At 38.8% G+C, this 15,424-nt stretch overlaps 1 protein-coding gene across 1 annotated transcript in view; it reads left to right on the top strand.

Annotated features, from left to right (window-relative positions):
* Window positions 1-9,243, top strand: part of RORB (RAR-related orphan receptor B) — a 178,716-nt gene extending 169,473 nt beyond the window's left edge. The window contains exon 10 of the mRNA XM_004677566.1: window positions 7,849-9,243. Coding sequence (XP_004677623.1) covers window positions 7,849-8,004 — 156 coding nt within the window. The 3' untranslated portion in view covers window positions 8,005-9,243. The remainder of the gene's footprint in view (window positions 1-7,848) is intronic.
* Window positions 9,244-15,424: the final 6,181 nt, after the last annotated feature.

Below are 15,424 nucleotides of genomic sequence, written 5' to 3'. Positions count from 1 at the left end.
CAGGGATGGGGCTAAATCTCCAACCTTCTTTAACTCTTTAGGGACAAGGGCATCGTAAAAATTTAAAGATACCTTCTCATCATACCCACACTCCCCAAAAAGAGTAAGAATGGAGGCCCCAAAAAACTACTCTACCCCAAGCCCCAACAGATGCATCTCCTCTTTTCAGAAATGCTTCTTCTACTTCTATAATCCGGAAGCTCTTTTGCCTCCACAGTATCTCCGAACAGCATTGACCTTTCTTGTAAATTATAGACAATTTATGGGATCCAGAACACTCTCCAAACTGTGATAGTCAAATCCAGAAGCTCAGGTTAAATTTCCAAGAGGTGGGCTCATCTACCTTCTGGTAATGTACAAAGAGTATTTTTACTGTTAACCAGTTTGGCCCTGAACAGATGTCATGTGAGAGGTGTGGAACTCAGTCATTGAATTTCATCCTGAAAGAAGAGTCTCTACTATGTTTTCTATATGCCTACATCTGAAAGTTAAAGTATCCACTAGTTAGAATATTATATATTGCTTTTATATATTATATATATGTTAATGTTTGCTTGGGGGGGTTAAACTTTATTAAAGAATCTGATTTCTTATTTTAGATTATAATATGTGGCATATTTATAATAAACCATTAGACCACTTGCTAGCTGAGTGTCCCTTGATCAGCAACTTAACCTCTGCATGCCTCAGTTTCCCCATTTGTAAAATGTGGAAAGATAGTATCAATGTAAAGATAGTATCAATGCCACATTGTTATTTTGAATACTAAATGAAGTCAAATATAAGCAAACCACATGATCCACAATAGCAAACCACATGATCCACAGTATAGTTGTTGTTATTGTTGTGAAGAGAAAAAATTTCATTTCATGGGGGAAATTTTTCTCCAAAAGATGGCATATTTGGGCAAATAACGTAGACGAAAATGATTTCAAAAGATGAAAGTTGGGGATTTGGGAAGTGGAATATGGCTTCCTCAGTGATGGGGGCAATGATGTAGAGGTAAGAAGGTGTAAGGAATAGTGTGAGCCTGAGTAATATATTTGACTGGATCCTGAATTTGAGAAGCTAGGAAAGAAGAAAACACTGGTCACTTTCACTAAAGCTCACAGAAAAAGTATATATATTTGTGTGTGTGTATGTTTCATATATATTTTTAATCCCCATCTGACTGGCAAGGCAGCCCATCTGTTCTCTGGGCTTCATTTTTCTTGGCTGGAAAATGAGTAGGTGGACTGGATGGTCGTTAAGTTTCCTTCAGTGTAATCTTTGACTGGGAGAAAAAAGCAAAGAGGTTCCTCCTGGCATCTTCTTTCATCTTTCATTGCTTAGTCTAGGGAGAAAACTTTAAGGGTTCTGTGGGTGTTCTACAATCACAATAAACAAAGAAACAAACATAGTTCACCAAGTCTTGAGATATAGCAAAGATTGTTTGAACTGCCAAGACTGGTGACGATTGTCTTCTCCAGCCTGTGGGTTTCCTTTATTACTAGTTTTTGTTGTCCTGACCAAAGGGACAGAGGATGAAGGAGAAATATAGGCTGTTCCAACTAGGGACAGGTTGTAGCAACACACTCATGGTCAAGGTCATGGTTTTTATCTTCCTTGAAGAAGTGGCTACTTAACCCTTCTGCCCATGTTTCATCTGGTTTTCTTTTTTGTCGAGTTCTATGAGTTTTTTATAAGTCTTTGATATGGGCCTTGTTTCAGATGTGGTATACAAATATTTTCTCCCATTTGCAGTAGGGTGTTTTCAGTAGTGTGTTTTCATTTTTAGTTATAGTTTCTTTAGCTATGCAAAGTACTATTTTACTAAAATACCAAGGCCACAGCTTTCATACAGCAAAAGAAACATTCACATGGAAAAAGGGGGTGGTAGGAAGTATTTCTAAGGGTCATTATTTTTATTCACAAATGTTTATTGTATCTAAAATATGCAAGGTATGCTAACATATATTACAAGTTCAGCTGGTATGGGGACAAAAACCTTAGACCTGCAATGAAAAGCAACACATGATGAAAATCACATGACTGAGTCACAGAAAGTGATCCTGGAGAGTGGTTGAGCATTCACTAAGTGATAGGAACAGTATTCATGGATTCTTAAAAACTTGATAAGTACTCTCATCTTACTTTGCAAAGGAGAAAGCTGTTACTTCAAGTAAATATACATCTTGCCAAGGTTAACCAGCTTGGAAGGGGGGAAGGGGCAGAATTTTAATCCAGCTAAGCCAATTCCAGAGCCAAACTCTTTCTTTCTGAGTAACTACTCCTAAATGTTTGAGAGTTGAGAAAGAAAGGGAGAATTGTGATGGGCTAAATGGGGAAGTGTACATGCCAGGTGGTTCACTATCTTCTTCATTACTAAGTTTTTTCTAGCATAGCAATAACAAAACTTTATACTCAACATAGGGAATTTTTTCTTCCCATTTTAACAGTACCAAGTGACTAAATAAAAACTTCAAAGTTGGGAAAGCTTGCATAGACTTATTTTACATGTTAGTAATTAAAATTTTACCTAAAGATAGCATTCCTGGTTACCCTCACATTAATAGCACTAACAGCATAAAGATATAGAAATAACAACCATAGATAGCATCTATAGAGCAAACACTGAGAGATCAACAATAAAATAATGTTAGAAAAAAATCAATAGAACACCAAAGTTTTTGAACTCCAAATCCAAACATCTTTCTCCTGGGATAGTTTTTACTTTACCTGCATTTAGTATGTGTATGTATGATGTGCCAGTTGCAAAGGCAGGATGGTGAATAACAGTGGTTTCCCTAAGGAATTCCAATGTGAAGCCAAATTGTTTCAGTCAACCTTAGCTATTTTCATATTTGTCGACATACACTATAGTTCCAGCCCAGACTTCAAGAATTGTCCATTAGATTAATGGTCTATAAGTAAGAAAGATTTTGAGGTTACTCTTCACATATCCAATTGCAAGTAAATATATTAGAACTTGTTGTTTCCAAGGAACCAGCTCACATTCACTTAAGCAAAAAGGAAAATTGTAAAATGAAATACAGATAGCTCATAGAACCTATGATCAAAATTTCAGCCCTCATTCAGGAAGGTACTAGAACAAGCACTCAGAATTCTCTCACATGTTTCTCTCTCTCTGGATATCCACTTCATTTCTATCCCTCTCTGAATACCTATTTTCTCTGTTTCCCTGGACTGCACAGTGAAATATATCTAGCTTTTAGCTTTTTAGCCTCTTCATGGTTTCTGCTGTATCTGGAAAGTAAATTGTTCTCAGTACATTTTCTAACTTCAACCCAGGCTGAATCTCACTTCCAGTTGAGCCAGAGAAGAAGATACAACCTAACAAGATGCCAAGGAAAGAATAAAAATGGGGCAGGGAGGGCTTTTGACCTGGACTAATCTCAATTTTCATATTATAATTCTAATACAGGTGTCTAGATTTAGCCAAACAAAACCCCAAAAAGGAAAGTGAATAGGCAAGCGAAAGATATGTATTTGGCCTCGTTTGGTATTTCTAAAGTTTCTTACACTTTGATCAAACCATTGTTGAATTCCTGCTTCAGGTTGAAGGGCATCTTGATCACTTGGAAGCCCAGATGAACAAGATTACTGGTTTCACCCTCTGAACAAACCATTTTCCCAACATCAAGTATATGTTATGAAATTGTGACTCTCTCATAAAACCATCCTCAGGAGAGCAAAATAGTATTATCATCTCTTCTCAAGCAGCCGATTTTTATTCTTATAGACCCCTGTAGGTATGAGTTAAAGCTTCCTTCTTTTAAGAAACGCTACATATAAGAAAGAGATGACTGTGAAAATGCCTTTTTATAAATCCTCTGTCTATGCCTGCTATGGGGATTATTTAAACATGAAGAAATGTCATGATGATTTGAAATCAGCTACCCCCTCCATCTCCAAGTGCTTCTGGATCACCTCCCCAGCTGTTTGAAAAGTTGTAGAACCATTAACTGCTGCTGAGGCTGCTCTAAGCTCCCTTTGAAATGGGGGTCCCCCAGCAGCAGTGCATAATATTAATGAGCAATAAGTGACTGCCTGCTGCTTCTACCGCCAGGCCCCCCTGGGCTCTGACAAGTGCTGCTGCTGCCTCCACAGAGCCTACTGGTCCATCGTGCCTCCAGAATGATGGATGCTCCAGTCAGCACTTCTTTCTCTACAGCAGGTTGGATGGCTTTAAATCAGCCTCTTCCAAGAGCACAGAGGTTGGGGAGGTGCTTTCCCTGTCTTAGTGCTCTTAGCTCAAGTGCTCCCAGTGCTTTTAAGCAAATAGCATTTCTCATCATTTAGCCCATTTTACAGATGAGCAACCAGGATAGGATCCAAAACTTACAAGAGGGAAAAACCTGGTCCTCAACCAAATGTTTCTTAAACCCCATTTTTGGGCAGGAAAGAAAATGAGTCAACATTCAATTTCCCATGCCATCCTTTCTCTAAAGGAACAGAATAGTTCAAGGATTATAGTAACTAGTATTCTACTTTATTAAGTGAGCAATTGACTGTAATTGCTACCAGAAAATGAAAATCAATATAATGTTGCTTTTTCATTTCTATTCAGTTAATGGCTGTTTTTGCCATGTATTAACACATGCTATGCAGACTTGATTTTTGGTGACTGGTTAAGGACTAAGCTGGCTTTTGCCCTCCATGTCATTTGGATGAACAAGGGTGGCCTTGAATATTTTTCCCCTTTGAAGGAAGAATAACGTGGGAATTGGAAGCATACCACCTAATTCTTACATGGCCACTCTGTGCTAGGCAATACTATAGACAGTTTGATTGAAACACTTGCCCCTCATAATAACTCTCGAAGGCAAAGATGGTTAAAATTGCCACCTGTCAAGTAAAAAACTGAGAGCTTAAGTGACTTGCCTAAGATCATATAGTCATAAATGCAAGGTCCACATTTGTTAAGATGAAGCTAAACCTCCCTGTGTGTTAATTGTATGTTATATGGCATCCAGGGGTTTTGTTATTTGTCCCTCACCAAACTAACAGAACTAGCAAATGAAGAACTTACCCTCTCTGTCCATGGCAACTTCCATGTCACCCTCTTGAAAGAGAACTAACTTTATATTCAACTCCCAAAGCTGTTTCAAATACAATAAAGAATTTATTTTTCAGTTTTGAAAACCAATTGGAAATAGAACATTTGAACCTAAAGCAGTGTTTCTCTAAGTTTGCTCCCTGGACTCCCTACATCAGTATCTGCAGGGCATATATTCCAAAGATGGAGTCTGAACTCACCTGGACTTAATGAACCAGAATCCCAAGGAAGAAATAGCAACCGCTCAGGTTAACAGTTATTAGAGAGTTCATCTTAAAGTTTCAGGAGTTCATACATCATCAGCTGAATTGCAGATACCTTTCAAAGTCCCTCTGCATTCAATGGCTATTTCAGAGAAAATTATAATGGAAAAGTAGTGTTGGCATCTCCTTCCGTGTGAACCAGTTGGTTAAGAGAGTTTAAATAATTTCCCACAGGGCTCTAGTTAAGTGGACACTTGTACATTCTTTACCTAAGAAAGCAAAGAAAAGGAGTATTCTGAGCTGGAGGCTCAAAGTCAATCTTTCAGAATGTGATGTTCATCCTTTTTTTCCCTTGCTTCGAAACTCTTCCAAAGCCACTGCTGTAGATATGAGGCATTGCATAATCGGGTGAGGCCTACTCTTCCAGCTATATCCTTGAACACAGTCACTCACTGCTCCTGCTACAATGAACTTCCGATACACCACGCACTGTACCCGATGCATTGATGATGGGGTACATCACAGAGACGCTGCCCAGTATCTAGTTAGCGCTCATTCCTCAGAGTGCTGCTGAAATGGTACCTTCTAAGGGCAAGACCTGCCAGAAGCAGCCAGGATGTCTCTCCTGCAATCAGGCACAGGGCAGATTCACTGTCAGCAGATGGAAAGGGGTGTCCTGGAGCCCTCTGGATTTTCCACTGCCCCTTTAACCATCACCTCTACACAGGTGTGAGCATTTGTACTTGCGCATGCCCTGTGCTCCTGGGCCCAGGTGTCAATAAGCATAAGCAGCATGCCCTGTGCCCAGCCCCTCAGCCCAGGCATCCACACTGGGATGAGAGGATGGGAAAAGCCTGATAACTTCTGTACTCTACAATGCCCTAACCTTCCTTGCACTGCCCTTTCTTGTTACCCACCACAGTTTTCCAGCCTGCTTTGCACTGTGTGGTAACTATTTGCATCTGTCTTCCCATAGAGATGATAAGCAAGGGCCACACTGTTTCTGTGCATTGGGAGTCTTAACAGAGTGCCTGCTACAAGTTTAAGTATTGATAACTAATAATGTGGGAGAGGAAGTCCTGATTCTCACTTTAAAGTTCACACTGATTCTATAGATAAATATCCCACATTTTTCATCTCTAGTACCAACATTTAATGGCAGTGAAAATGGGTAGGTTGAAAAGTCTGAACCTCAAACTTCTTTGTGTTCTCCATCCCTTTAATGAATATGTCAACAGCGCTAATCCTGATGCTATTTTTAAATCACTCCTAGTGTGGTTATATAGTCATTAGTTGCTAAAAGGGAAGTTAATGAAAGAGTGGAAATTCTGATTTTGAAAAGCCACAAAGTAACTAATTATCTATTTCCTCTTTTACTTCAAAGGCTGAAATGAATTCTTACTCTTTAATAGAATAGGAAGCACAGTGAATGAACCTCATTGGTGATTAGTCGGGTTTTATTTAATATTACCACTTTAAGTACATCTTTGCTTAGCCACATGAACCATCAAGCCTATTTTAGTAAGTGTTCCCTATATGAGAATATAGTTTATTCCCATAGTAATTGATCACAACGGCTTTTGTTTTTAACTATTTTTGACAGTAAATGACAGATTCTAGGTGTGGCTAAATTATGTTAAAAACCACAATTGTTCATTTCCGAACACCTAAATAGCATTAGTAAGGTGTGGCTATTTTGTTATTAAAAAACATATCAAAATCTACAATTACAAGTAGATATTTTCCCAAAAGTGTAACGGGCCACTGACCTGCCAAGTCTCTCGGATTCATTGTTTCATACTATGATTTAAGGTGGAAAGGGCTAGCAAGGCAAGGGGCTTGGGAGCGGGACCCCAAAGCAAGGCAGGTGATTACACAGTACACCTCATACAGTCCGTTGTGCCTTCCTCTTCCTGTCACCTGCCAAAAGGAAACGTCTAATAGTCACATCAAAAAACCTGTGGGATATAATGGATAATAATAATGTTAGCTCACGATTGAGTTCACTCCTACAGTGCTCATTAAGAGCACTTGCAGCTTGCACGAGAAGCTATTTAAGTAATCGCATCGAGACATAGTGAATAGTCTTTCCTCTGTGCTCATTAACACTTTTAAAAGAATTACCGCTTCACCATATAACAATCCTATGAATAGGCACTATTACTAAGCCCATTTTACAAATGAGAAAATTGAGACCTACAGTATGACACAGCCTCTGAGTTCTTGTGGCACCACGATCCCCACTCAGCCAGCCAGCCTCATAGCACCCACTCGTAAAGATTGAGCTAAACCTTCTCCTATGGTTACTTTATTTTAAAACAGTGAATCTGGCCACTTGGTTCTGCTCGTTTTCCTCCTCTTTTTTTTTCCCTTTAGAGGATGGAGAGAGGGGAGGTGTTTTGTCTGGTTTTGCTCTAAATGCCTATTCTCTCTCTTAAGGAGAAAATGACAGTGAGCCTTCTTTCTTTCTGAACCTCTTTTTTCCAAAGCCATTTCTCTTCATCTGTGGCCAGGAAAGACTGCTTCAGAGGACAGAGCACTAACGAGCTTCCTCTTTGTCTCCTTCCCTGTCTCTCCATTCTGCAGTTAATAGCCAAGATACCAACCATCACGGCAGTTTGCAACTTGCACGGGGAGAAGCTGCAGGTATTTAAGCAATCACATCCAGACATAGTGAATACACTCTTTCCTCCGTTATACAAGGAGCTCTTTAATCCTGACTGTTCCACCGTCTGCAAATGAAGGCGACAAGAGAACTGTCTCTTAGTCATGGATGCATCACCATTGTGACAAAAGCAATGTGTTCATGAAGACTTAAGAAAAATGTCACTACTGCAACATTAGGAATGTCCTGCACTTAATAGAATTATTTTTCACCGCTACAGTTTGAAGAATGTAAATATGCACCTGAGTGGGGCTCTTTTAATTGTTTGTTTGTTTTTGAAATGACCATAAATATACCAATATAGGACACTGGGTGTTATCTTTTTTTTTTTTTTATTTTATTTGGGTATGTTTTGGGAGACAATTGTTCATAGAATTTTATTGTAGATATATACAAGAACAGAGCGGTACTTTACATGATTACTTTTCCTGTTGATTGTTCAAATATAATTTAAGAAAATTCCACTTAATAGGCTTACCTATTTCTATGTTTTTAGGTAGTTGATGCATGTGTAAATGTATTGCTGTCTTGGAAAGCACTGGCCATGTATGTAATAAGTATATAATATCTGAGCATATTATATATGACTATTACTTATACATGCACGTGCTCTGTGGCTTAAAATACCATACCTACTAGCAATGGAGGTTCAGTCAGGCACTTATATTATTTACCTTCTGTGTTATATGTTACAGTTATGTTAGACAATCAGGATTTTGTTTCCCCAGCCAGAATTTTCATCTATAGTCAATGGCAGGATGGTACCAATTCAGAAGTAATTCTACAAAGGAATAAATATAGTGCATGGCCTCTGTATAAAAACTCTATTTCTATCAATGACATCAAAGCCTTGTCAAGATGGTACATATTGGAGTACAAATAAGTGTTGGGAGCCATTTTCCTGTTTGAAGAGTTAGACCACAGATAATATTGTGGTATTGTGGAGTCTAGGACTTTTTTTGACCAAAAAACAGACTTTCCCTGTTTTTCACCAGGACACATAAAATACTTTTTCTTCAGATTTTTATTTGTGGAAAAACTTAATTTTGGTGCTTATTCTGTCATCAACAGAGAAATACAGTCTGTAGACTGTGACCACCAGCATTTTTTTCTAACAAAATTAGAGTCAAAGAGCAAATCTGAACCCAGGGTCCCAGTGCCATTTCATATAAACTTTTTCTCTCGAACCTTTTTATTTGGGGGTGGGGGGGAGGGGGCAAAGAAGAGATAGAAGGAAAATATAGAAAACAAACATTTCTTTATATTCCTTCTCTTTAATAAGTTTGTTAGATAAAGAAGCAATAAAGGGGGGTGCAGGACTTAATTGTCCTTCCAGTCTGGGGCCTCTGTGCTTTTCAAGTCCAAAATGTTGTCTTATAAAAATATAGCAAAAACTCGGAAGACTAGGAAAAACGGTTATTCTATAGAACTAATATACCCCAAAGCCAAAACTATTTCCTATGCAGTTTATAATTGTAGCATCTGTCTAGCCTGGAATGATGTTCTAGCAGCTTTTCAAAGTATGGAATGTAAGAGGAAAGATCAGGACTGAAACATGCAGGCTTCCTAATCTCACTCTCCCTCTCCACCTGCTCTCCAGTCGAGGCCATGCTCAGAAAAGCCTTCATTCTGAGGGATTTGTTCCATCTGTCCTCTAAAGGCTTTGTGTCTTTAGTCTGATCTAATCCAAAGTGAGATTTTTTTTTTAAGGACAATAAAAATAATGACCTCTTATAAGTGTGGCCCTGCCACCAACTCATGAAGACCTGTCCTTTTCTCCTTGTCACACAACACACAAGCCTGTGCACACACGTACACCTGCTTTATGAAGTTTCTGTCAGTGGAAACTTAGACTTTGCCCATCTCTCCTGGTCTCCTGACCATGCATCACTGAGAGCCATCGCCATGATGCCACAAAACTTCTCATTAATGATCCAACAATAGTGATAGTCCTTTCTTGCAGAAAACAGTCTTTTCCCACCTCATGATTGATGAGTTCCAAATCAATGGGGAAAAACAAAAAGGTTTTAAAATAATGAATCTCTTTCTCAACTACTGTTATATTCAATTAATTTAACAACATTGAACCAAATTACCTTCAGTGTCTAAGAAGACAGCTGTAGACTGCTTATTATGCTGCTACAGGGACTCAATTCTTTTTGGTGTAAATGTCACTCCTGCTAGCTCTTTGTATAAAGAATTAATTCCAAGAGTCATATTTCCTTCTAATGGAAAGATTACTTTACTGATTGCTAGGAAAACAGGGTAATGGAAGGCACTCAATTAAACCAAGCCGTTTCCAAATGCAATGTATGTTTTATGATTGGCTTGTGATAGGCGATGCTTAATGTGTCTACTTGGTGTTTCCCTTTGAGCTTTGAACTTATGTCAAACTTTGTTTTCATTGTTCTGTTGGCCTAGTGTTTTCCATTGTCAGCCTGTAATTCCTGCTCAGTTGCAAAGGGAATCATTTGTTTCCTCCAATTTACCTTAGAGGATTTAAATTGGCTCAATTGATGAAGTGGCTTAGAATTTTTTTCCTCCCTCGTCCCCTGGGTGATGTAGGAAAAAGATTGTTCCCCACATTTGCCTCAGCAGGTACTGAATTTGAATTTGTGCCGTTTCCACTATTGCAAGCAGTTCATTGGAATAGCATGAAGCTTTTGAAGCTAGGGGACAGGAAACAGCTAGCAGCTGAACCAGAGCAAAATAGGAGAAAGCAGTACCTCCTCAAGCTCACATCACTGGAGAGCAGAGATTTCCATTTTTGCCCACACATGCCATATCTGTCCTTTAAAAGACCTTAATCCTATTTTCAAGGGCAACAAAACGTCTTTAAAAGCCGTACTTTGAACAGCTTAAGGTATTCTGAAACTTCGGTAAGCACAGCTTTCTTGGTCACATGCAATCTTTGTCCCTTCCCCATGGAGACTGGCAAATGTTCACAACACACCATGGTTAAGTGTGCACTGGCAGAAAGAACCCATGATCTGTACTTTTCACTTCATGCTTTGTAAATGACAATCACTGCTTGATGCAGATGTTGCACTGTATCCACTCAGGGATGTTTCATTTAAAAAAAAAAAAAAGTACATCAAGAAGGCAAGAGGAGAAAACAGGAAAATGACAACAAAATGTAAACGGCATAAATTAGATATGCAAATGAAGTGACCTCTCTGACAAGGCTTTCAGGACAGCAAGCAGTAACTTCATGTTGTAAACTGGATTTACTTTTACTATTTGGACTTGCTAAACTGCAAATATAGAATTAAGGATAACTTAGTCTCATTTTGCTAAGAGTCAAATGAACCAGTCGCTTCATTTATAGGAATATGTACCTCCCAGCAAACCCTCCTTACACTCTGAGGAAGGAACACACAGAAATCTAAGTGATGTTAGATGAAACGTGCAAGGGAGATGAAGTTGTATGAATTTAAACTCCAGTGTATCTATGATCTGTAAAAGGAAAGACAAAAATTGGTGGGAATATGGGAGAAAAGGGGTTTGCAAATCTGGCTTAAAAGCCTACTGTTCAGATCAGGGTGGTCTTTGTATCCCTTTCTCAGTGTTGTCATTTTTAATTCCCGAAAACTGAAAATTGATAGTGGAGGACATCTCCTTTTGGAATTTCCCTTTGAACACTGTCTTCAGGGCTCTGAACTAAAGAACCACTGAGCGGGCAAAAACAGAGGCAGTTTCTCTGAATCTCAGAGAACCTCAATCACAGTGAATTCTGGATATTAACAGAAGGTGTCAGAGAGACCTCTGTATATTTCTGTCATAGTTGCTTGTTCAGATACAAAACTTCATAGCAGTCAAGCTAAATTATTTGTGAAAACCAGGGGCGTGAATAGTCAACTCTCTCACACCAATACTCTAGAATCCCACATGAGCTAGGCTTTTAGGTAAAAACAATGTTTGTGTCCCAAGGACAAGCTAAAAATTCACCAGTTTAAAAAAAAAATCAGTCAGTTGCAAATGATGTCAGATTTGTTCCAGGTTCTTTGTTTCTGTTTATTAACACAAGGAAAATTTTTACTGTTACTGGAAAACAGAAGAAATAATTTTTCCTAACTTTTTTTTTCCCCTATAAACTTTGGATTCCCATGAAATCACTATAATTGTCAGTAAATTCAGTCAAGGATGTCTGAGCCCTTTCAGAACCACCACCCAACAGAACAGCAATAATTTTAGAGTGTGCATCTGTAGTGAAACTTTGCACAAAGTCTCCTGTATAAAGATGGAAAAGCCCCACCATCTGCTTTAGACAAAGTGCTAGTTGATGTTCTGTCTCCAATTCTTTGTACAAGCAGCAGCCTGATGTGGGAAACCATATGGGTTATTAACAAGAGTTGATGACTACTAGGGTTGGGGAGGCAGACTAGGGAGAGGTAGTCTCAGGACCATGGTACATGTTTATTTATAGCAAGGGTTGCCAAGTTAAAAGCCTACAAGGGCTAGAGTCAGTGTGCATGCGCGAAGCTGTCCAGTGGTGAGCTGGCAAGAACAGTGCCGTCTGAAAAGGGTCATCTACCAGTTAGCTGAAGTAGAAATGTTGTAAAGCTTCTGAGTGGTATCAAATCTCTCTAGTTATAAATTATGTCAATTGATTGAGAGTTTAGTACAGATTAAAAAAATGACATCTCTGGGTAGTTTGCAGTTTGCAACTCTGGTTTAAAGGAAAATCTGAAGGCCTGTTCAGAGGAAGCAAATCTTAGAAATGAATGATTAAGAAGGGGAGGGATGGGGAGGAGGTGGTGCTCTTGTCCTCAGTTTCCTTATTTGACTATATCAGAGTCTATCATGAGAGATGTCAGTTGTAAAAACCACAAAGTCCAAAAAGGAAAACAATTTGATTTAGTGATGACTCACAAAAGACATTTCAGTTGTCTTCCCAGATCTCCAAGCTTCATAAAGCCAAGTGGCTAGATTTATTGACGCTTTTTTTTTTTTCTGAAAATCAAAGGCTCAGTCTTTATGCTGTTGAGTTTCACTAGGTTTCTTTCAATGTTTGACTTCAATGGCTGAGCCAAGTTTTGTTTCCCCTGAGTTGTATCTGAAGAATTCACCCCGCAGTCACGATGATGTAGTCCTCCATTGTTCTGAAGTGCAGGACCATAGATTCCTATGCAGCAGGTGGGCTTGTCTGTTTGTGCACTTTTTTCCTACACTGCTGAAATTCCTCCGAAGTGAATTGGCCATAGTAATCTTTGTCTCCTGTCTGACCTCCAGGGGGTCAGACCAAAACAGCATAGTGGTTGTTCTCATGGCCAATAATAAAGCACAAGTTTACTGGAATTGAATAAACCCAGTTGAGGAAAGTGCAGGGGGCTGCCCCCCTCTCCCCAGCTGGGTGGCACAACCCCTATATTAGGCTGCACTCTTAGGGCAGAGCCTGAGGGAGAGAATTCACTGCCTCTGGCAGCACCTTACACAGAGACACACATTAGGTGCCTGTGCAAACCTACAGATCCCACATCCAAGCACAGAACCGTCTGCTTAACACATCCACGAGAACGAAAACCACACCCACAGAAAACTGAGTATGTATTGTAGAAATGTAGAGGAAAAATAAAAATATTTTTTCAAATGTAATTACTTTTAATATATGCTTGTGGAAGGTCTAATACAATGTATGCTGTCTCTTTAATTTTTGCTGTAAATAACTGGAGACAGTGAATATACTGATTTTTCTATGTCTCTGTTTAAGCATAAGACTTTGTAACAATTTTTTAGAGGGGGATAAACCAACAAAGAGCAATTATGTACTTGCTTCCTATCTGCGTGTTATGTACTTCTCAGAAACTGGTTGTAACAGTTTAAGCATCTTGACAGGTCATTGGTGTTAAGTGTATGCTTCCTTTTGTAATACAGCTGAGAAGGGACAGGACTGTCAATTAAATCTGCTCCAAATAATTTGCACTGAAGGTTGGTCGAAGACCTGCAAACTCTAACTAGACAGTGTGAGAAAGGAAAGTTTAAAAAAAAGTTGCCTGAATAAGTCATCTTTCTTGTAGTAAATGGCTTTGTCCAAATCCTTTCTGCATGGAATAGCTTAAGGAAAACAAACTCTGCTTTCTGATGAACAAGATATTTTTGTATACGTTTATTTCTTATTAATAACCTGAGGTCAGATCACTCATTTGCTGAAGCCATAACTGACCTTCACCAAATAAATGTTGTAAAGAACCTGGGGGATGTTTAGGGGGAGCCCGAGAGGGAAGAAAATCAAAAGTGTCCTGAGATGTTAACACACAGGCAGGGGGGAGCAAGTCCGATGAACCTGATGCTTTTCCTGCATCCCAAATATGACTTTAAAAGGCTAGTATTTTATGATGATCGATTTATAATAAAAAAAGATATTTAGATTTAAATGAAACTTTCCAATATTTTTGAAATCCCTGACAATGCTTCCTTGCTTTTAGGATTGAGAGAAACGATTTTCATATTCTTCCAGCATTCAGAGATTTAATGTTTTTACCGTAGCTCCAGCCTACTGTGTAAAGTAAAGAAGAGCGACACTAAGTCCCCCAGTGGTTCAAACCATGGGCTGTCTGGGGCTGGCCTGCACCTACCAGCCAGGATGGCCCCTGGGGCAGCCTGTGAGAATGCAGTTGGCGGCTCTTGTAAGCATGCACACCACTGTTAGCAATGCACAAAGGTTGCCTTGGCAAATGTATGTAAAAGTATTCACTCTAAAAAAGCATAATAATTATACTTTTGTAAAAGAATAATTCCTCCCATAGTCACCATTGATTTTTCTGGAGCTTAAATGCATTATTACCATGTATCACTATTGGCCTATAGAGGCAAAAGGCAAACTACAAATAAACCCAGTGACATATGTAGTTTTAAAATTTACAACTTTCTGATCTCTCTCTCCTTGTTTAATATATAAGCCCTAATTTCTGTGTATGTAAGTAAAACTGCAGCCTGAGTCATTTAGGAAGTAAGCATTGAGTTTTTTATTATAAATATACTAGAATAAAACAGCACTCCCTAACAATTAAAAAAAAAGAGTTTTATATTACTTTAGAATGTAATAGGTTTTGTCCTTATTTTATGTCCTGTAAATTATTAGTTGAATACTGTTAGCATTCCCTGATAATGCACACATGATTTCTGAATGTTTTCTGTAAATGACAATCAATGTTTATGAAGTCCCCTCCTTTAATGCTGAACAAAATTAAAAGCAGAAAAAGAAACTTGCCTTGCCTAATCTTTTTCTTTCCACCATAGGGCACAAGGAGGGGGTGAAGGAAATAGGTAACTTTGAAAACACTTTCCCAGGGGTTCTTACATACAGTTACCCTTCTCCAGTAAACAATGGGTAAATGTTTTTCTGAATCTTCTTGTGTCCTCATGAGCCTGGCCTGAGTTAAAAATGCTCATTGAAAAAAAGACCCAGACTGCAGTCTAGCCAAACAGCTTAACCACGCTGCAATTAAAAATGAGAACAGCATCTTCTTTACTAGAACTTTTAAAGGAAACTCCAGC

This window comes from Condylura cristata, unplaced genomic scaffold (genome assembly GCF_000260355.1).
Source record: "Condylura cristata isolate star-nosed mole 26May11 unplaced genomic scaffold, ConCri1.0 scaffold00006, whole genome shotgun sequence".
Lineage (NCBI taxonomy): Eukaryota > Metazoa > Chordata > Mammalia > Eulipotyphla > Talpidae > Condylura > Condylura cristata.
Note: the sequence above shows the minus strand (reverse complement) of the source record. Positions and strands in the feature narration are given on the sequence as shown.